Source organism: Labrus bergylta, chromosome 2 (assembly GCF_963930695.1).
Source record: "Labrus bergylta chromosome 2, fLabBer1.1, whole genome shotgun sequence".
Classification (NCBI taxonomy): Eukaryota; Metazoa; Chordata; class Actinopteri; order Labriformes; family Labridae; genus Labrus; species Labrus bergylta.
Window position 1 is genome coordinate 11,165,492 of NC_089196.1, and position 23,087 is coordinate 11,188,578.

General features: G+C 43.0%; 1 protein-coding gene across 1 annotated transcript in view; it reads right to left on the bottom strand.

Moving 5' to 3' along the window:
• Positions 1 to 23,087, bottom strand: part of igsf9b (immunoglobulin superfamily, member 9b) — a 28,911-nt gene that overhangs the window by 2,378 nt on the left and 3,446 nt on the right. The window contains exons 2-19 of the mRNA XM_029277175.2: positions 20,503 to 20,598; positions 18,277 to 18,483; positions 10,877 to 11,023; positions 9,187 to 9,338; positions 8,876 to 8,993; positions 8,403 to 8,544; positions 7,429 to 7,574; positions 7,124 to 7,266; positions 6,881 to 7,021; positions 6,683 to 6,799; positions 6,440 to 6,590; positions 5,951 to 6,062; positions 4,848 to 5,023; positions 4,524 to 4,762; positions 4,279 to 4,363; positions 3,969 to 4,139; positions 3,811 to 3,847; positions 40 to 3,429 (exon numbers count right to left, since the gene is read on the bottom strand). Of these exons, the coding sequence (XP_029133008.2) occupies positions 40 to 3,429; positions 3,811 to 3,847; positions 3,969 to 4,139; positions 4,279 to 4,363; positions 4,524 to 4,762; positions 4,848 to 5,023; positions 5,951 to 6,062; positions 6,440 to 6,590; positions 6,683 to 6,799; positions 6,881 to 7,021; positions 7,124 to 7,266; positions 7,429 to 7,574; positions 8,403 to 8,544; positions 8,876 to 8,993; positions 9,187 to 9,338; positions 10,877 to 11,023; positions 18,277 to 18,483; positions 20,503 to 20,563 (5,735 nt within the window). The 5' untranslated portion in view covers positions 20,564 to 20,598. The remainder of the gene's footprint in view (positions 1 to 39; positions 3,430 to 3,810; positions 3,848 to 3,968; positions 4,140 to 4,278; positions 4,364 to 4,523; positions 4,763 to 4,847; positions 5,024 to 5,950; positions 6,063 to 6,439; positions 6,591 to 6,682; positions 6,800 to 6,880; positions 7,022 to 7,123; positions 7,267 to 7,428; positions 7,575 to 8,402; positions 8,545 to 8,875; positions 8,994 to 9,186; positions 9,339 to 10,876; positions 11,024 to 18,276; positions 18,484 to 20,502; positions 20,599 to 23,087) is intronic.

Here is a 23,087-nt window from a genome sequence, read left to right on the forward strand (position 1 = left end):
TGTATTTTTAGTAATGGTCCAGGTGTGGGGGTGTTTCACCTTTTCGCTCTCCTCTCAGGCAGCTCCGTCTCTGCTCGGTGTCGCTCACTCTCCTCAGTGGTTTCGGGGGAGCTGAGCAATGTGGGGGTAATGGACAGGGACTGACGGAAGAGACCGGCGCTCCCTCTCCCGCTGCTCTGACTTGCATAGCTTGCTCTTCCTCCCTCTCTGATCTCTCTGCCCTCCCGGATCTCTGTCTCCCCTACCCTCCCCATCGTCCTGTCAGGCTGTCTGTAGCCATCTCCCTCCCTTGGGGGGAAGGGGGGATAGTAAGGTGAGGGCCAGCTGATGCCCCGGGGCAGGTAAGACCTCGGAGGGCCCCTTCTGGGGTCCATCGTTCTCATGCTCTCCCCCCTGGATCCTGGCCAGGGTTGGTAATGGGGTACAGGGATGGAGGAGGGCACGGGGACGTAATGGGCAGACCTCAGGTTATCCTGATAAGAGGGGGACCACCTGGAGGAGTCTGGGAAGACAGCAGCTTGCCGTCGTGGATCTGAGGGTTCAAGCATTGGGGAGATTGAGGTTTGTCTGGGTGGGTACATAGGTTGTGTGAGGTAGGGAGGACTAGCTAAAGATCTTTGTGCAGGATGAAGCCTCTCCAGGCTCCCCATGCTGGGGCGTCTGAACGGCACGTACTCCCTCCAGGAGGGGCCAGGCCTTGGTAGGGAAGGAGGACTGCGACCCAAACTGTAGGACTTCATCCTGACATCTGGATGTGGGAACTCGTCCCAGTAACATTTCTCAGAAATATAAGTCCTAGGGCTCTCAAAGTGCTCCCACCTCTGTGAACCTAAACTGATGGATTTTTTTAGGTAAGGACGAGGCTGTCCCAGACCTGAGAGGGTCCTACAGGGTCCAATACTCAAGGATTTCTTCAGAAATGGCACAGGGGCTTGACATATTCGTGAGGCAATGTTATTAGCCCTGCTGCCCTTAGAGGCTTGTCTTTGGGGATGCTCTGTTAAAGACTCACTACTGTCTATAAAACTCTGTGAGTGTTTGGCCACGATATCCGCCATGCCTTTAGCTGCACTGAACAGGTTGTGAGCTGACCTTGATCCAAGTCTGGATTCAGGTCTGTCTGTGCTTTTGGTCCGACCCCGAAGTTGTGTTTTCTCATCATAAAGCTGCCTGCACGTTTTTTCTGGACAAGGTGATGGTGTCCTTGTCTCATCTGGAAACCTCACTCTATTTGAGAAATCTCTGGATTCTGCTTGGAGGGAGCTTTTAAAGCTTTGTTTTTTACCAGCATAAAAGCCAGCCTCTGTAGCACCTGCAGAGTGAGTCTCTTCAAAACAAACCTTTCGATTTGTATCCATGTCCCTGATTTCTTGAACATGAACCTCCCAGTTTTTAGGAACGACATCTGGCTTAGCCCCAGGTAATTTTTGCTGTTTTGTTTCTGAACTCTGTCTAACAGTATCTGTGTCTTCAGTGTCTTCCACAGGCTCGTCAACGCTCATTTCAATGAAACCTGGAAGGCTCAGATATTCAAGAATTGCACTTGTCTGCAAGGGGGACATTTTGGGAGATGGAGCTGCAGGCTTGGTCTTAAAGGACCCTGACATTCCTGGGACAGAAAATTGGGACTGGTCACTGTCAACCTCTTCTACTAGAGTCAGTGTTGAAATGGGACTTGGACTATCAGAGAAGAGACACTTGTCGCTTCTCCTGGAGCGTGTGCGCACACCCTCTCTTTCTAACTCAGAGTAAAACCCTGAACTTCGTCTGTCATCCCGTGCACGACTGTCTTTTTCTTTGGCCTTTGCACCTACTTCACAATGTTCATAGGGTAAAGTAGAATAACCTGATGGACTGGGATCCCTTGTCGCTGCGTAGTCTACCTCTGCAGTTCTCTCAGGCTGATTTAAGGGTGCAGAGGCTGAACTTGTAGGTCTCTCACTGTCAGTTAAAAGACCCCTGGCAGCTGAATTCCAGGGCTGGGCACCTGCATATGAATGTCTGGACCTTGTAGCAACACCTCCCTCCTCTGTCTTCTCCCTCAAAACCTGCTTCCTCGTGGACTTCCTACATAAATCTGGATCTGTTTGAGGACTTAGTGACCTGGCTCTCTCTGGGGTTTGCAGACACAGGACCGGGGGGGTTTCTGAGGTGGCGTCGGAGGAGAGCATGGGGAGGGAGGTGTTCTGGGTGACTGGAGAGCGTGATGAATCAACATCAAGAGAGTCCTCTGTGGTTTCCCTGAATGTGCGATGGTGTTGTGATCTAGGTGATGTGGTATCTTGGGGGCTCTGGACTGGAATGAGGCTTGTGATTGATGTGACAGGGCTAATGTCCCACTGTATGCCAGGGGATTGGAGCCGGTTCAGGGGACTGCTGGTGTTTCCAAAGTAGCACGCCCTGCGATAGTCAGACACCCGACTAGTCTGAGCTGAGGGTCTGTGTTTCTGTCTGATGGTGACATCTTGTGGCTTCCAAATAGGCTCTTCCTCTGACTTTGATCTGTCTCTGTCAGGGTTCTCTGTTTCATCACACTGTCGCTTGTCTCTTTCACGACCTCGACTTCTCTGATCGGTTGAATAGCTCTCCAGCTCCCTCTCCATTTCCTGCCTCTCCTTTGCCAGCTGGGCACACTTAACAATGCTTTCCCTCTCCAACTCACTGTCAAGCTCTGAGACCAGGGTGCTGTTATTAGTCAGCTGACTCTCCAATGCCTGGTAACCTCTGTCTCTATCCAGAAGATTAGTTTTCTTGCCCAAACTGGGGAACAGATCTTCAGTTTGGGCTTGCATGCGACACCTCCTGAGAGAATCACTGGGTTTTTTCTCACTGTTGTCTGAATAAAAGCTGGCTCTTTCCAGTAGAGCCTCTGAGCCCTGTTCATCGTCAGAGTAAAAACAGCCATGACGGGAGAGGTTTCTGGCCAGAGCCCGTACTCTTCCAGGAGAGGGAGGAGGTCTGCTCAGCTCTGGGACATCCACAGTAAGAGGAGAATCCTTCCTCTCACCCTTCTCTGAGCTCAAAATGCTCACCTTTGGAGAGTCCCTTAAGGACGTCCTGTTGCTCCCTAAGCCACCTGTCCCACCATTAATTTGCAAGACCTCCTTATTGAAGTTTCTCCTATTGGAGGGACTGGCGCTCTCTAGCAGTGGTTGGACAATAAAGCGACCGTCCGGGCCTCTGGAGATGGACTCCAGAGCAGTTGGAGAAGGAGCCTGAGACCCAAGGTGACTCTCAAAGAGCGTGTAGTGTGGCGGTGGAGATGAGTTGGACAGGAGCTGTTTCCGCTGGTCGTGGTATTCTCCGCGGCTGCCTTTATCAAAGGATGACCGATCAGACTGTGAGGAGGATGAGTTGGGGAAGAAAGGAAGTGGCGGACAAAGTTTCAGCTTTAGGACACTGTCTGGGCTGTGAGGTGGTGAGCGAGCACTGAAAAAAAAACAGACAAAAGGAAAAATGAAAGATTTAAACTTAACAGTATCGCAGATTCTCAATAAATGATTAAAAGAGATTATGAGAGGTGAAAATTGTAACTTGCATAAAAGATAGCAGAGGTTATAATGACTTGTTTGTAAAGATGATTCATGTTATTTATTTCATTTAGACAGCTGGTAGCAGAATATGAAGAGGGGTGGCTTTTACGTGTTTCAAAACAGTCAATCAAAAACCAAATAAAACATGAAACTGCCTGAGCTTTTCAAAAATGCAAACAAAAGGTACATTACATGGACAGTTAGAATCAATTCAATTAAAATTAAGGAACAGAAACTTTCAGCAAAACTATATTTTTGTGCTCGCAATGAGACTTACTCTGGAGAGGAGTTCTTCTGCAGGGCAGTTGGGAGATCTAAAAAAGTGTAAGAGAGGGCAAAAGAGTAAAAAAAAACACCCCGAATGAAACCGTCAAACACAACATAAAGTCTGAAGTCAATACTTGTACTTTCTGCAAACTAACATCATAACATTACCTTGTCTTCTTTTTCTGCGTCTGCGCTGTCTCCTTTGGCTCATGTAGCACGCTGTCACTAACGAAAGGATGATGGCCACAAACAGGAAGCACACTCCTCCTAACACACCAGCCAGCAGGGGCTCAGGGATGAACTCCAAGAAACCTGGACGAACTGGGTAAACTTCCATCCCTGTAAACGGATTGGTCAATAACGGTCACCAAACTCCACTTCTAATAAAAAACGCTAACTTTGTAAAACATCTAGTTATAAAAGGATCTTGACTTAATATGCATGTGATTCTCATATTACTTTATATAAAGATACTTACCAATGGTGGAGACACTGACAGACTCACTGGGTTCACTAAGCATTTTATTGCTGCGAGACATCAGCCTCAGGTCATAACTGCAGTCCTTAGAGAGACAAGTCAGGTGTTTGATTAATTAAAAACTAGTATACACGTGGTTAAAACTACCTCAAACCCTCCCTGAAACTTCTTCAAAAATCAGTTCGATTTTTTTTGTACACAGGCCACAAAGGTGATATTTGGAGGGTAACTAAACTGATTGTTACCCTTAGCAGTCCTTGCACCAGCAGTTCACTCTGATTGGCGCTGATGTTACTGCTGTGGATGACCCAGTGGCCCTGATCCCTGCGTGCATGCAGCACATAGCCGGTCAGAGGAGAGGATGGAGCCTCAGGAGGAGACCACTGGAGCAGAACACCACGCTCAGTCTGGTTGGCTGACAGGAGTATGGGAGGCTCCGGGTTTGGAAGATTTGTGACAACTGTAGGTTCCTCTGTTGGTACCGCTGATATGAAGACAAAAACAAGCTCAAACTGATGCTCACTTAACACAAAACAACGTTTGAGAGTGGAAGAAAAACTTGCACAGACCTTGTGTCCGCACAGAAACAATTTCACTGAAAGGTCCAGATCCAAGTTTATTCTGAGGAAGGACACTGAACTGATAGCTAGTCCCAGCAAGCAGCCCGGTCACCAGCAGGTAGTTTTTGGATGTCGGCACAGGCAGAGATGCCCATTCATGTTTCCCTCTGGAAGCCTGCTTGACCCTGGAGAAATGAAAGTATGAAACAGTGAGGATTGTTATTCAACGTTAATGAACCGTTTGTAATAATTATAACTGTATTTGTTTAGCACTTGTTAAAAACAAGTTACAAAGTTCTTTACAATTAAAACAAGAAAAAAATTAAATATAATAAACACAAATCGACAAATAATAAAACTAATAATTAGGGTAATTAGTCAAAACAGGTATTTTGTGTATCTTGTGCTCAATAAAAGGACAATTGCCCAGTAAAGAAATCCCCATTACAAACCACAAAAGAGAAAATGGAAAAGAGTTAGGAAAGTCTGCAGTGAGTATTATAGAAAGAGAACAGGGCAGAAGAGCCAGGGAGAGAAGTTAGTTAAACAATTTATATGCTCTATGCTCTTATTTCTCTTTGGTAAACAAGACCCAAACATAAATATATCACTTAAAATGTGGTAAAGAAGTACAACAATACAATGGTTAAGAATTTAAAAAAATGAATAACCGGTTTAGAAGAGAACACTGAGTTTGCGCATTAAAGGCCTGGTGACAACATTTTGAATTGATGCATGAATGACTATTTTCTAATTTACCAGTTGGAGGAATGACTGATTCGGAATGTCTGTGCATCCATTTAGTCAACAAAAAATGATTGTCTTGGCTTCTTTAAATGACTTGGTGGGCTGTGAAATTGAATTGCTCTTCTGTGATTAATACAGCTGTATGAATCTAAATCTGAAATAAATATCAAATAATTAATTTGAGCCTGGAGACTCGCTCAGCCTTTAATGACTCTGATGGGAGTAACGCTTTGTCTGCAACCTGAAGCTGCTATAAATGCTGCTCAGTGGTTCAAGGTCAAGTCTGATGAATTTTGTGACTCACTTTTATGATCCTAATGATAGCTGCTAGCCGTCTTATTTAGTATTAATTGTATATTACTGACCATACAGTGAACTTCTGGGTGTATCCACCATCAAAGCCAGGAACCCAGGACACATTGGCCTGGTTCATCTCCGTGGTGACAGAAACTGAGGACACAACATGAGGACTGGTGCCTGAAAAGTGGAAAAAAGACAACATATCTGTCAATTAAGTCAGGATATATTTGTACATTTACAAAGGCTGAAAAAAGAAACAGTGGTGTTTTGTAACTGGAAGAAGAAGACATGGTTCATGGTATTTTAAAATCGGACTACCACTGCCCACATCTCTCTTGTTTTATTCTCTTGTAGTTTGTCAGTGTAATAGTTGTCTGTGTGGCTGTTACTTTGTGCTGTTTTGCTGCTGGTGTCTCGAAATAGTCACTTTAAAATAGACCTAGTGTCTAAATGAGATCACCTTTCTAAGTAAAGGTTAAATGAAAAAACATCAATAAAGGTAAAAAGCTCACAGCGACATGTTAAGTTAACAGATATAAGGTCTGCCCACTCACCTAGCACCATGACCACAGTGCCGGCACCAACAGTCGCTACACGATTAGTGGCCAAACACTCCCAGCCCCCTTGGTGGTCCTTAGCGAGAGGCTGCAGCAGCAGGGAGCCGTTAGACAACACAGTGTACGGGGAACGGGGAGTAGGGCCAATCTATGAGGAAGGAAAGCAACAAGTTAAAACATGGGGTTTTATAAGACCTGAATGAAGAGCGCCTTAATCTATAAGAGTGGTGCCATCCGTACCTTGCTCCATGTTATGTTTGGAGCGGGGTCTCCAATGGCTTCACAGGGGATAATCAACTCTCTGCCCACCTCCTGGAGATATTCAGGCCTAGGGAGAACTTTGAATGATGGTGGGTCCTGAAGAAGATAGGAAGCATTTTTACTTCTACCCATGTATTTACACTGTAACTGTAGACACTAGCCAATCAGTAGTCTTACCTGTAATATGACTTTGGTGGGTTCAGACTGCCCCATGGTGCCATAACTGTTGTAGGCTGTACATGTGTACATGCCCACTGCATTGTCATTGGCCTTTGTTATGAAAACAGAGCCCTCAGAGTTCACCATCCAACCAGGTAACTGGACATGGCGAAAGACACAAAATTATGCAAACTGAGTTTTCACCGAGTAGATGTGAAAAAATAACTTTAGCGGGACTTGTTTCTATGCTAGTAAGCTTACATTTTCAAGATTCAAATTGTTCCCATCTTTGGTCCAGTTGACATACAGCACAGGGGGGTCAGCTTGGACAGGGCAGATTATGACACCCTCCATGCCTGAGGGCAGGTATGTTTCCCGGGACATTCTGCCAACACGAGCAGGGTCTGAAGCAGGAAGAGAAAGAGAGACGTATCAAAGTAACGGAAGACGTTCTCGACCAGGGTATGCAGGAAAGTGCTCAAGCCCCATGTAACCCAGACCATAGTGATAGTTTTATGAAATTAATTGGAGTATGGATGCTGTGTCGCAGCAGAGTGAATCCTTACGTTTCACTTTAAGGTGCGCAGAGGCTGAGGGCGGGGTCAGTATCCCATTAGTTGGGATACAGGTGTAGTTGCCAGCGTCTTCAGGGATGAGATTAGGGATAAGAAGTGTTCCATCCACCAAAACCTTCACTCTAGACTTGAGAGACCTGGAGCCAAAAGATAACAAACGCTGTATTTTTATGAACGATCAAGCTGACATGAAAACTAATTTACTCATTACTTTCATTGAGAATAAAACATTATTGAAAAGGTTTCTATCAGGGATGGGTAATATTGCGATAATCTGTACAGTAATCTCCTTTGTCCGTGACATGATATAATGGCCTTACACATAATCTCATTGCACTTGATTGTATTAGCTGCATGGTTTGGAAAAATGCCCCATTGTGTGTGTGTGTGTGTGTGTGTGTGTGTGTGTGTGTGTATATTTACAGGCTTCCTTTAAATATCCCATCGTGTCCAAAGACTATATTTAGCATGATAGGGAAGGGGGAAAAGACCCAAAGTATGTTTGCGATTGGTCCACAGTCTTACAGTCTGGTTTGAACTGTGGGGAACTATCAAAAACTACAATTATATGAAACATGACTTTTACAAATGGTCAAATCAGGATTTCCATTTTACCATTTTATCACACACATGTAACAGGCTGCTTTTTTATATATATATTACATACAATATAAAGAAACAAGTATCTCATGTGTGACAAAAATAAAAAGCCACACTTTTCACATAATTTTTTAACATGTCTTCATGTCAGTGATGCAGAAAGAACACTTCAGAGCTAATTGCTCTAAGCATAACTGATGCTTTTTAAATAAACCTGCTTGCATTACTCTGTATTCCACTTAAGTTTAGACGCATGTTGTGATTCATGATGCCACAGACAGGAAAGACATATTCACAATGTTTTCTTTTACTAAAGTATATTAATCTCCTTAGTATCTGGGTTTGTTGCTTCGACTTGTACTCACTCAATATGGTAAACATTCTGTCCTTGTTTCAACCACTCATAGGTGAGGTTAGAGGGGTAGGCGTCGGCCTGACACTGCAGAACTGCATCCTGGGACATGTTGAGAGTGGTGTCCTCTGGTGAGATGATGATGAGTGGAGGTCCTTTTGGAAAGTTGGAGTAAAACACAACAGCCCTATTGTTAAAACAGCATTTAAGCAGCGATGCATTCAGTCAAAACATGGATTACAGAGAACATTGCTGAGTGTTGGTAGGCCTTAAATCAATGCAACCGCCAGGAATGGTCTGTAGGTGGCAGTGTACGCTTTATTACCATGGTTATTGCATTATTCACTTTGCTTGTAATCTGGACAGACCTTGAGGAGGTAGATTGGTAATCACTACTTCTTTGTTTTTGTTCTTGGACACAATCACATCATGTTTTTCAAACATGAGAAAAGTAGAGATTCTTTCTCTTGATAGTACTACACTGACCTTTGACCTGCAGCTGCGTATAGTGGGTCAGGTTCCCCTCCGTGTTGGACACGTGACATTTATACACTCCTGAAATATTTCTTGAGACAGAGGCCAAAGACAAGGAGCCATTGAGCACCTAAAGAGGGGGCGAAGATAAAGAAGATCAAAGAGAGAAGAGAAAAGTCAGAGAAGGATTTTGAAGCGTCGGTGTAGAGGACAACAAAGCCGTTTGCTTCAAAGAAACATCAAAGGTACATCTCCTACTGAAAATGCTAATTATAAAGTATTAAATTAAGATAGTGAAAATGCCATCTGTTAATCCAACTCACTTTTATTTTTTCATGTTTCTCTATTCGACTCTCATCTTTATGCCAGACAACAGTTGGACGAGGATTGCCATGGGCTCCACAGCTGAGAGTCAGCGAGTCGCCGAGCAAAACCTCTACAAAAGTTGGTGGTGTCTTGATGAACACAGGTGGAGCTGAAACAAAGAGAGCATTTATTAAAAATTCATTATGTAAAAATTTACATAATTAAATTAGCAAGGCGGATAAACAAGACAAACAAAGCAATGACAATACTTTGAGCACTCAACACAGAAATAAAAAGTAAATATATTAGAAAATGCTCAGAAAGGAGAGTTCATCCAAAATAGATGCTAAACTTATATAGTTTTGGTGTGATTTTCTGAAGCTTGAGCTGCCACCAGCAGCTTAGCTATTGCTCTGTAGCAACAGTTTTTTTTGTTTTTGTTTTTGTTTTTTGGGGCAAACTTTTTATTTATTTCTCACAAGGATACAGTTAAACATCATCAAGTAACCTCGATAATTCAATTCAAACTCCGCTGGCGATGTCATAGGAAGCAATTCTAGCAAGGTTTAGTGTAGGACACTTTGACATGTGGACTGTTGGGGCTGGGATGGAGCCAAAAACCTCCCAAAAGAGAGATGACCAACTCTTTCACTGAGCCACAGCCACCAAATTAGGCTGAATCTCTACCAAAAATTAATTTGCAGGGGAGTACTGGACTGAAATATTACAAGGGAATGTGACCACTGAGATGCTTTTTTATTATTAAATCTGTTCTCTACCAGATCTATGGTAAAGGGCACATAACAATAACATACATGATGTAGCCCTGTTTCTACTTAATAATTGGATACCACAAATCCCCAAAAACTATGTGTAATGACATATATTCAGGATTTGTAACAATATTTTTGCCAGTGTTTCTGGGGGTAGAATAGGGGTCTGCCACAAATATGTTTTGTATATGTTCAAATATGTCCACAAACAGGATTATTGAGGCTTAAAATATACATCTTCACTGGAAACAGAAGGGGTTTGGGTAAAATATGTTATCATTGTCTAAGTACAAGGCTCTGTGCCAGGTCTGGTTTGGATTACTACACATGCCCTGAGGCAACAAACATTCATATGATATCACATGTGTGAAATGATGCAATGCTACTGTGTACAAAAAAGGTGTCTAGAGTTCATCTGCAACCTGATGCAGCCCTTGTACACCTTTCATTCACTGTAGTACAAACGTCCCTGCTTCAAAATGTCAAAGGAGCTGGGGTGTCATTTGTAAAACAGTGTGTAGAATTCATACTAAAAGTGCACTTACGCCAAAAATGATGTACATTGTAAGCCGGAAATAATTCAGATTCATAAAACTGTAAGCAGACAAAGTTTCAGGCAATGTTCCCTTTAAAAATCATGATTCACCTGGAAGTGTGCTTATTTGGGTTCGCCCTTTATACCCCCACACTTAACCATAAATGGTAAATGCAAAACACCTCATTTTGAAAATGCATACAAATGGCAGATCAACTTGATCCTCATGTGTGCAGAACACACACAAAGAAAATGCCTTGATATTGTGCTTTAACACACAGGAAAATCTGTCCTGCCAGGGCCTGAAGAGCCCCAGCCAGGCTCCATGCTGAGGCTGTTCTAAACAAGGATAGTGCCAGAGATGAGCTCCTGAGTCCCCTAACTCCTGCAGTGCTGCACCTGTGATGGAGAGGAAGGTCCATGTGCCGTTTCGAAAGTCGTCTTTTTTGCTATCCAGGAGTAGGATGCGGCATTCGAACCAACCCTCGTCCTCCAGGGTCAGCCGTTCCACCAGCAGAGAGGCACCCCGGGTCAGAGAAACACGTCCTGTGGAAGGAGGGGTGAGAGTGGGAGGGCAAAGAGTAAGGGGTGCAATACAGAGAGAGAGAGAGAGAGAGAGAGAGAGAGAGAGAGAGAGAGAGAGAGAGAGAGAGAGAGAGAGAGAGAGAGAGAGAGAGAGAGAGGGTCAGCTCACAAACACACACACACAAACAGCCAGACAGGCAGAGTCAGCACATGCAGGACGAGGGCTTAGATGACACAGGCATCCAGTGTCACAAAGGCCACAGTCAAAGTCATAGTCTTTATGTTAGCAGACAAATCTGTGCAGGGTAAATGTCAACCTTAGCTCAATGTTTGTAGCAGATAAAGAACTACATAATGAAGATTAAAATATTGGGAATCAGTTAGTATGCCAGTCAATGAACCGTATAGAAGTAAAAAAGTCAATTTGTTTCATGCAAATTATCATGGTAAGATAAAAAATAAGTCAGTGTATTGATGGCAGAGAGTGTAATGTTAATCAAAGCTTGCAACATGACAGCGATCACTGTTTTTTCCATCTATACAAGTATAGCTTTTATCCCACTATCCCAGACTTAGTATAGTCTAGTTCGCAGAATCTGTTCCAGGAAGCAAAAAGATTGTATGTACGGTAAGTATCTATATTTGACGTGAAAAAACGGGTGGAGGCAGAAACATTATGGTTAGATGATGAGAAGCCCTCAGTTGGAGTGTAAACACATGAATCAGCCAAGTAATGACAGTAAAGATATGCAAGATTACAGATAAAGATGATGTCCTGTCATTTAGGGTTTTGGGTGGTGGGGTGGTGCAGAGCTCGGACGAGCATGCTGGGAATTCTCAGAGGCAGCTTCATTAAAGCGGAAAAAACAGAGGATGTTTTTTGGAATCTATTTTCCTTCTAAGAATTTATATCTTCAGAGAGAATCCTACAAGAGAGCCATTATGAAGCGAGTCACATGTTATTGTTTATCCATGAGGGACACTGGTGGTTGGAGATAAACATTGTGGAGCACGGCAGATGCACGCTCTGAACTTGTGTGAACACCCTCAAAAGACACAGACGGATCCATGCAAGAGTATAGACCCACACACACATACCCCACTCCCTCTGCTCCTCTCTGTCTTTCTTACAACTCCTTGTCAGGCTTTGAAACTTGATCTGCTGGTTGCCTGGTGACTGCAGCCTGGTTTTCAGGGTACTGAAGTTACCCTTCCCCACCAGCAGCACCCCCCCCCCCCCCTTCCTTTTATTCTTTCTCTCAATGAACTCTTTTTTTCCCCCTTCAATCTCAGGCCTTTAAATGACAGGAGGATGCGTGCAGGGGGAAACACACACGTTGCTCATAGCAGACCCTGGCCAAAGCAGTTTGAAAGTAAACAGGGTGAGGTTTCCGGCATTCTGTTGCACCTATGTGCAGCTAACAAGATATAATATGTTATGTTAATATGTTTAATTCAATCATCTGTGCATACTGCATTCTCAAAAGTGAAAGATATAAAACTGTCTTCATTTGGCCTCCAGGTTCTCACCCACCAGACAGGCTGTATTATAGAGCAGAGAATAATTCTATGTCCTGCAACCCTGAAGCAACAACATCAGTAGAAACACAGTATACTTATTTATCACACCACTCTCACACCAGACAGCAGCGTCTGCATCAAAGCCTGAAAGCGATGAAATTCATTGGACTCTATACGTGGCTCAAAGGCAGGGTGAAACACACACTGAGAGTAAAGACAGACAACAATAGCTAACAATTAACCCTGCATTCCTGACTGGGCCTGTTGCTGTGCTTAATAGTCAGGTTTAATGTTTGACTGACCTCCTGAAAGACAGAGCAGCATTTGATGGGCGGTGTTCACTTAAGTGGCACCGTAAAAATAAATGAATGCCTCTCATTTCAGTCTGCATCTGTCAAACAACTGGGCAGGGCTTGGTATGGAAAGAGGAAATGTGCAGGGAGATGATAACAGGTGTGTGGATAACTTTAGGCATTTTCCTTTTATCTCTTAATGAGGGATCCTCCCTGAGCTGCATGTTTCCTATGTAACCTTTTCTGGTCATGAAATTAACAGTCCACTGCAGGCAAAGAGGGAAAACACTCTCACGTGCAAAATCACACAAACCCTCTTTAACACTCTTAATCCTCTGGAGTAAAAACATTACAGGATTCTTAAAGATCACTGCGGCCAATAACACCTCTTGTCATATTCTGTAGCATGACTGTGGAAATCCCTAACGCTGACCATGTGCACTGATCTTGTGGCTTCAGAAGCACGTGGGTGCGTCTACATGTTGATTTTCAAAATTTGGTGAGAGACCTGCCCCCTGGGTCTCCGCAGGGGAATTCTAGTTTCGCTGTCCAACACTTAACCCTTTCCCGTAGCCTCCCTCTTGTCCATCACTACAAAGAGACGGCAGCCCCCACTCCTCATTCCCTCAGGTTACCATAGTGATGAGACCAAGGAAAGCCCGGGCTGTGGGTTTAGATTTGAATTCAGTTGCTGTAGAAACCTTGCGGGGCCAAACGTGGGTGAGGGAGGGTTCATAATTCAGAGGGGGCTGGGTTTTCTACTGTCAGACATTTGAAAAATTACAAGAGGGGGAAAACGTGTATGGATTTGAAAAAAAGTGTCCCATCCAGCAGCACAAGAGGTAGAAAAGGAAGGGTGAGAGAAATGAATGAGACTCGGAAAAAGAAAGGACTGATTTTCTATAAGCTTTTAGACGGACAAAAAGCTGACGCTGTGACAAATGTTGCTTTATTCAAATTTAAATGATGCATCTTTGGACTTGAAATCTTAAATGGCGCACAGCAGGTGCTCTGCCTTGAGGATGTTGACAAAAATATTAGTTTTTTTCTGATGCAGTTAAAATGGAGATATTTTGCAATAATTGAACACATGAGTAAGAACATGATCGACACAATTAGTCCCAAAAAATAGGAAACTCTTGCTCAGTTCAAAGAGGAACTGAGAGAGAGGTTACAGGGAGGTTACTTGAATTGTGTGCATCAATAACCCACTGACAACCAATGAGAGCTTGACCTTTCTGACCTCTGTGCTCCGTAACTCCCCAGCAGACACATTCATCACTCCCTTTGGTCCTACATTAGCACAATGTTCGTAAGTCCTCCTCAAGAGACAAAGATCATTAGACCCTTTGGTGGACTGGGAGGATGGCTGAAACAATAGCTGGTGCTTCTTTCTCGTGTCTCCCCTCCTCCTCCTCAATGTTTTTCCTTCAGCAGCTATCACATGACAGCTCTAGTTCACCTTAAAATGAGCCCTTGTTTCCAACAGGTTGAACTGCACTGCAGCCAAGGGTAATAAATGGAAACGCTAATCCAAGAGTACTGTGTGAACCTCTAAGCTGCACCCTCTCCATATTAGCGGGAGTCAGGTTCTAGCCCAGTGGGTGGCAGGTTAGGAATAACTCAGCTTTCAGAGCCTTTGCTGCTGGCCGGGAGCCGGCCTTGTCTTACGAATCTGATCTCCTATTCTTTTTTTAGTGACAAGATTGATTAAGGTTTTCTGAAAGTGAAACAATTGCATTTGAGACGAGGACAGATTAAGCCTAAATCATTTACTCGCATAGTTAATTTTAATTTTGCACAATATTTAAGTTTTGTAACTTACTTCTTCTTCTTATGAAGAACTGTTATAATGTACCTTTTTAAAGGCCACTAGAGGTCAAGGAAATGTTTTTTATTGCTCCAAAGCAGTGTAATAAACATGAGATTTTTGCATTGGGGGTTCCCACTGGTTCCTACTGACAAAGAAGTACACGAGTTACAGTGAATAACATGTGATACAATAGCAGGGGGAACTATGGAGGAAGACAGATTATTCTGTTTGCAGAAGCATCAGCACTGCTTTTCTTTGTCCATCCGTATGTGCATAAGAGAGTCGGGGCAGAGGTGCATTGTGGGATGTGTTTTGATTTGAATACAATCCTAAGTCTGGGACCGGCCCCCTGCCTCTGACAGCTCACCCCTCCCACTCCCCCAAATTTCTCTCTTCAATCCTCCTGTCTCCCTAATCAGTTTAACCCTCTTATGAATAGCTCTTTGTCGTGGAATAGATTACAGTTAACTCTGTCCCTCTCGCTCTGTCCGGCTCTTTTAACCCCTGCACCAGAACGCGCGCACAGCTCACGTGCCAAGTTTCACTTCAGCTACCACCGCAGGAGTTAGCCTTCGTACATGATTACAGTGGACTGAATTTAAATATTCTTTAAAAAAATTGTATTTAGTTTAGTGAGATTACCGGTGATGTTTGAACAGTTTAACAGGTCAGAACTTGAGCTCTGTTTGCTGTTCAGAAAGAGATAACACTGATGTTAATAATTGCTAGTTGTCTAAAATTTGGTTTAGTTCCTTAGCTGGAGAAACCAAAAAAGAGATGCTTAGTGCCTAAAAGAATAACCCCATCACACTGTAAGTGAAAGTCAAGCTTTCTAATCTGTTCAAAATGTTGTAGGCAAAGTTGATAAAAATTCAACTTAACTCATTTTAAATGTATCGCACAGAAGTGGATTAATGCATTTACAGAGGAGACAATTAGACATTTCTGCTTTAGAATGGGGCTGAATATTAATGCTAAGCACGGCACTTATTCTGATCTCATGCTTTTCATATGAATCAGAACGATAAAACTTTTCACACGAGGTAACAAAGCTGTTGTATTTGCCCTGCTGCTTCGAGCTGGCAAACATGAAATTCCCAAGTTGCAGCGATCTATGCTCCTTTCATTGTGTGTCATTGTTTGCCACAAACCATCCAGGTCTAGTTATGGTGGAAAAACTGGTTAGTAGGGTGACCAGTTTCACATTTCAGATGGGGTTTTTCTGCTTTGGGCTCCTCAAACAGACGCATATTTGCAAAAGCTTACTTGTTCGATATTATTTTTTTAATTTAAATCTACAAATGGTAATATGAAGGAGTCTGGGGTTTGTGTATCTTTAATGTAATTGTGTGTGTATGTGACTTGTGCATGTGTGTAACAAATGCAGGCCATCACTTCTCCCGTGTTCACAGAGTGCATAAATGGAGCCCTGCTGGGATCTAGGGGTTGGCCCATTGTGGTTCTAACCTCAGGTCGGAGTCCCCCGCTCACAGTCTCTACTGATTTACTTCAGCACACAGGAGACATTTGATCTGGCGCTGCAACAGTAAACCATCCTGACACCCCAAGACTTGAACATATTGTCTCAACAAATACACCTCAAACAGACTATAACAGCGTGTCAGTCAGAGTTTATTCGGCTGTTTCCTCTTTGTTGTGAGTTGACTAATGTTCTGCCCTGCAGGGCATGCTTGGTGTGAAACAGAGAGGAAGAGGGATGAGGGGCACTAATACCTTCCTGAATCTCTTCAAGCAGACAAGAGAAACTCTCTGAGACCCAAAGAGACAGGTGCCTAAGGGGGTTGACGGAAGGACAGCACTCTGCGGCCAGTGACACTTCTCAAATACAGAGTGCAATCTCAAATACACCTGATATTGTATCAAAATAATGTTGCTTTAATGGACGACTGAAATAGCTATCCTAGATATCGCTTGCTTTGATTCTTTCATCTCAGTTTCTAAAAATGGCCATTAGCATCAGTGAGCATGAGACAAAGCAGCAGACCAAGGACAGACAGCATTTGGGAATGCACTGTTTTATTTTAGCCTACTTAAATGTGCAGTATCTGAAGTGCAATGAGTCCACCAAAGGGAGGACAGGAACACACTTTGATTTAATAACGCACATTGAAGTCTGACGGATCACTTAGCTTTATTAGAAACAGGCATTCTGCTGTAAATCCAGCCAGGCTCTGAACAACAGAACAGATCTCATCACTGCTCTCTTGCTCCTCATCTCAGGCAAGCCAAGACAAAGATCAGGAAATGGTCTCCTACTTTACTGTCTTGTGGTTAAACCTGAAATCCCCCGACATTTAATTTGAGGGTAGAATACATTAGACCTAGAGCGCTGACACGCTTCAAGTGCTGCCATCTGCCTTAGTGGGCGGAGAGATATGAGGATCTGAGGCAGACAGGCGTAAAGCCCACACCAGACAAGTACACACAAGGGTTAGAGATGGCAAAATATTGGGACTTTAACAACAGTCTTTCTACTCTCCATAATTTTGTTTACTTCATTATGGCTGCATGTGCATCAGATGACTGCTCCGAAACAATGACATGGTTAACGGTCTAAAAAAGGGTTAACATGCCAAACACGATAGCCCAATTGCCAATTGAGGTGGTCTGTTTGTGGCTCAGCACTTGTAGACCTTAAATGTTATCCTTGCGTTGACACAGTGCTCGAAAAATGCCTTAAAACTTTGAGGATTTCCTTCTCCATAAGTGCTACTACGACAAATGCACGGGGGGCTTTTACTGTTTCCTACATTTCACTGACCTAGTTGGGACAGTATGGGATGTTGGATGTCCTAGTAGTCCTGTTGGCTTCGGCAAAGCAAAAGGAGGTTGTGATACCCCTCTTTGTCTTTTGTCCTCTGAGAGACAATGACAGGATTATAGGGCTCCAGCAAGAAAACTCCCATTATTCCCAATGCTTCATCCATGCTCCTTCCAGCACAACAATCTCCTCTTACTGGGTCACCCCTCAGCATACTAATAAAACACTGTCATCAGACCACCAAGCCCCCCACCCACCTACACTCCTAATCCCTGGATGCACAGCGTTACTGGTACCCCCCTTCTTTTGCTACCCTACCCCAACCCCCTTTAACTGCCTCTATTAAAACACATCCATACTCGCCCTTCCCCTTCTGCCTGCACTGCAGCCTCAGAATGGAAACACCCAGACTGAACAGCAGCAGTAATTACAGGGATTGTGGTTTGGATGGATTACCTGTTTGTGATATTGTTTCATCCAAACTTCCCCTCCCCAAGTCTTCCTAAATACAGGTATAACCTTTTTATGACTATCTTTGCCCACACACGACAGATTCATGCAGCTTGTTGTAAAAGTGTTGCCACATGGACACTTCCCCTTCCCCCCCAACTAAACCATAATTAGAGATATCTGTCAACTAGTGGTCAGTCTCTTGAATACTTTCAGAAACAAACTGCTATGATAGTAGCTCCAGAGTCTCCAGGGATTTTTTTTTAACTCACATGAGGGTCTGTGTGCAGTCAAATTACTACAACAATGGAAAAGATTCCCTCTACTTTAAGGGAACAGACCTACAGTCAAGTAGATGCAACCTTTCAGTTTTCTGAAAGGGTTGTGTAATTGAACACATCTGAATAACTCTTACCCTTGTAGTTTGGGTGAACACGAGGAGCATACACTCCAAATTTGATGAGGACGGGAACATTATAACCAAGGCGCACCCACTCCACCACATGCAGAGGAAAGAGGTTAGGGGTGGTGGCTTCTTTGGCTGTAGTAGTGAGATCGCAGCCCAGCTCAGCAGAGCCCCCCTCTCTGGAACGAACCAACGATGCCTCGCCTTGAGACACACCTGTAAAGACAACAGCATATCACCAAGATAGAGCTTAGTATTGGCTTTGTATGTTTGCAGATAGCACAGAAGGCTATGGAGAATAAAACATTTTAATAACACATAAATCATACTTTATGATGCCGTTAGAATTATGGGCTTTTAAAAGAGTTATTGCTGCCAGAGAGGCCAGATTAACCTCTCTGGAGTTCTTCTGCTCATTCATCTCTTTGAGGAGGGTTTGTTATTCTGACTTCATGAATCATTGGCAGCAATATTTTTGAAGATAGAGGAGAAAGCATGAACACACAGTCAAGAAGATATCAAGATGCCAGAAATAGAGTTTAAAAAAGTAACAACTTGTCCTTGAATGCTTATTTTGAACTCCATCTAGAAGTGAATGACATCCCCAAAGGGATTCCTGGTACAACCAGGCCATCAGTAGAGAGAATCAACCAGGGCCATCAGAGGGCATGTAAAACAATCTTGTGCCATTTGGCGACAAGATCGTATAGCTGGAAAGCCTGCAAACACACAGCAATCCCATTAGTGACACCTGGAGCAGGCTCCCCTCCCTCCCTCTCTCTCTCTCTCTCTCTCTCTCTCTCTCCCACTCGCTGCCATGTGCTCACGTGAGTGTGTGCGCAACTGGGTGCCAGTGTTTGCTCTGCTTCTCATCTGGCCCGGCGATTACTCTAATCTCAGAAGGGGGGGTTGTGGTGATACTCTGATGCAGGACAGCAGGACCCTTTGCGCTCTCTCCAGCCGACCTCCCACCACCCCCTGGGGTACACACATGGTCTGCGGACCAGCACGATCAATCCCACCACCCCCTCCTACAAACACATGCACGCACACACTGAAGCGTGCCTAGGGTTGGGGGTAGCACAAATCCCAGATTGATCTAAATCCACACCCAGAGATATTATTTAACTTGGATTTTGACCTCATTCTCTTTGGTCCACTCATATATATGCTGTAGCCCCTCCTCTTTTACTTTCTCTCTAATGTAAGGCAAAGCGAACTGTGCCAGATTCAGCATGGTGTCACTCAAACTGTATGCAGGCAGCTAAACAGCAACATATGCCAACTGGTTTGCAATGCTTTGCCATAACAAGCAGCACACTGCAGGTCTGGTTTACCAAAGTAAACAACAACTTTTGGTGAAGCTATGCAACACACTGGGGAGACAAAAGAAGATACACCTGTTGGTTTAAAACTAAAAATGCCCAATCAAAAGTCTACTGATAAACTTATTTTGATTCTATGTATGATATGACAAAAAAAGGGTTGTACACATCATATGTGCACTTAATCTTTTCAATTAAACTGTATATCATTTGTAAAAAGCAACCACAAAAAAACTTGAGAAAGGAGTTTTAACTGCTTTAAAAATGATGTTAACAGACTTCAATGTGTAGAAATGTAAACTCATTGCTGAACACTATAGAAGTTCAAAGCCCATTTTGCAAAACTCACAATCCAAACCTTACTTGCAAAATTAAAAATTAGTGGTTTTTATTGATACTGTAATGATGCTACATTTTGTGGTGAATCTTATTCAAAATAAGAATTCAAGCCTTAAGGCACACAGTGAAATACTGCAAAGTAATATCATCATCATGATCCTGTAAATGTGATCCAACAAAGCAGATTTCATCCTGACAAATCTCCATATATGCGCAAGTCCTATTTAATCATGTTGAGAGAAGAGTTAATGTAAGTGTTACATATTTAAGAATGTCTGTATCACATTGTTATGTAATACGATGCTAAAAAGATGACAGTTTAAGCTCCTTCAGATTACTTAATCGATGAAGGGAGATGTCTTTATTGCTTTGATTATCTAAGCTCCTTTTTGAGAATAAAACATTTTTAAAAGTTTAAAAGCATTATTAAATGCTTTGATAAAGACACATTTTAATAAGAGAAAAGGCCTGGACGCAATTTAAAAATCTTGCAATTCTGCAAGGAGAGATGAATAATGGAGATGCATTGTTAATGTATGCAATGGATCCATATTTGCATTAGCGTACTCACTTAGCAGACAGATGGCTATAGCAGTGGTGACAGCCTGGAGCCACCGTCTCTCCAGTCCCATGGCCGTCCGTCACACACCTTCACACATCTCCCAACCTGAAAGAGAAGACCGCAAATTCCATCAACCGAGCACTACTACTGCACCATTCACAGTTTCATCACTCGGCTAGGACGTCCCTCACATCCTCCCTCAGACAAATGTAATCCCTGAAGTTAACATCATCTCATAATCCAACAACTACACTGCATTCCAGATGCTTCTTGGTTAATAAATAACTGTATTCTTTGAAAACACTAAATCCTCTGGAAAATTGCATGTCTGAGCTGGGGTTGGATTAAAGCAAACAAGCTATTTCAACAAGTCACAGTAGAGCATGGGATTGTGTAGTGTGTGCTTCCTGGTAGAATAAAGTGTGTGTGTGTGTGTTTGTGTGTCCATAGGGAAGACCTTTACAAGGCTCTGAGTGTATGTACAGATTAACCTGATGCTTGTGATTGGTCCAGCTTGGGCTAAATAGGCCAACAGCAATCGACAGGTGACACAAGCGATGTTGAAGTCTTTGTGTCCTTGGCGCCAGATGTTATCCAATTAGCAGTGCTTAAAAAAGAAATCTAACTACCATAAATAGACTGCGATTTTAAGATGCCCAAATCAAACTGAAATCAACTCCCTCTGCTATACAGTGCGAGTGTCAAGCACCTAATAGCAGCCAGTACGGCTCACCTGATGCCCAAAGAGCCTCACAAACAAGACTCCACTTCTTAGTCTGAACTATGAGAACAGCTGTAGCATGTTGTGATGGCCTCCACCTCAAATTGTATTAAAGGCACAAGTTTAAGTTGTTGCCCTTCATACATAATTGAAGAACGGGCCCCCTCTCCTTAAGTCACTCCACTTAGTACTCCTAATTCTAGCTTATTATTCTAAATTCATTTAAAGTAACATGAGATGGAGGCTATTCTTAGAAAGCAGGTAGGTGTTGGATATTAGCTGCAAATACAACAGAAGATGCCCTGCAGAAAGACACAGAAACACAAGAAGCTCAGGTCGTACACTTGGTGGTTTATAAGCCGTCATGTTTACACTTCTGTAAACAAACAGTCTCGAATAGAGCAGCAGAAAGATGCATTTCACCAACAAAGGGTTGACTTTTGGCACTGGAACACTGCAATAACTTTTGTGTAACCATTTTCAAAAACAAGCACTTATAGGAATGGCACAAACACAATGAAGCAGGGTTATGTTAACAGTAGAAGCTGATGAAGAGGGGGAGCCTGGTAGGGCATGAATTAAAGCTGAGGTTGGTGTGTTTTTGCATGACAGAATCATTTCAGCGCAGTGTTTGTAAATGAGGACAGGATTACTCCTACTGTGCAAACATTTTTTCGCTCAGTAGGGGAGTCAGCATAAACAGGGTTCTATCTTAAAATGGATTCAAAATAAATAAATACATTTATTCAGTGTAATGATTTGTGTCATCTCCTGCTTGTTAAAACAAAAAAAAGGGTTGCACATTACTGCATCATCACAGCTGTCATTGCTGCAGTTCACTACAAGTCATGAATGCAAAATCACAAGACAGCAAAAGTAATGAGCAGATCCAACCATACATCTGACAGTCTGGCCCACATCTAGACCTCAAGCAACAACCTTTGACAACCTTTTTTTTTTTTTCTTGACAAGGTTTTAAAAATTCTGTCTTTGCCCCTGCTTGCTCTGCTGTGCTTCCACAATAGATTATAGGACTATCTTGTGGAAACATGCAGACAGACATTCGGAGCCCACATATTATAGAGGAAACCTGGTGGGAGGTTATGTCAGCAGGTGCAGGGGAAGACAGAAGACAGCCAGGTTATTTCCTCGAGCAGCAGAGAAAAAAGCAAGGGGCCATTTAAATGACAAGTACACAGAGGGGAGCTCAAAGATCCACGTTTTCTTTTTTTATTATTAAAGCATGGCCTCATTAAATGACAACACAAGTATATGTGGAAGAATGTGATGTGGAACAACCCCACTTGTTTAACAGATTATAATGTACTTGAAAGTAAAAATAAATGTGGATTACAGCTTCTTTTCAACCTCAAAGGTAAACGCACCACACAAACTTGTCAATGTGAGAAGGGCTTACTCCTACATACTAAGCTCCTCATTAGGGTATCTGAGGGAAAGTACATAATTATCAACTGTTTGCAAGCCACACATACACATAAGGAATCAATGAAGTTACAGAACATATCAAAGTACATCTGTCCTTCACAAGAAGAAACAAACAAACAGCATTAAATTGACAAAAAAATTACTAAATTTTTACTAAAAAAATTATGTGATCTTAAAAGTTAAAGGAAAGATCACCACTCAAGTGATAAAAATGAATGAAAACAAAGATGTCTTAAGAATGAAGCCTTCACATTCAGAGAAAGGTGAACATGTATGAGTTGAAAATCCCGCAGTAAACTCCTGCCTCAGCACAAGACAACTCATGCAGTCACAGCTGACTGGTCCAACTTTTCGCTGGATTTCAATGACACAAATTGCTTTAGAAGTAGTCATGACTTAGTCTTCTGGACTGCATGTTTCTAACACC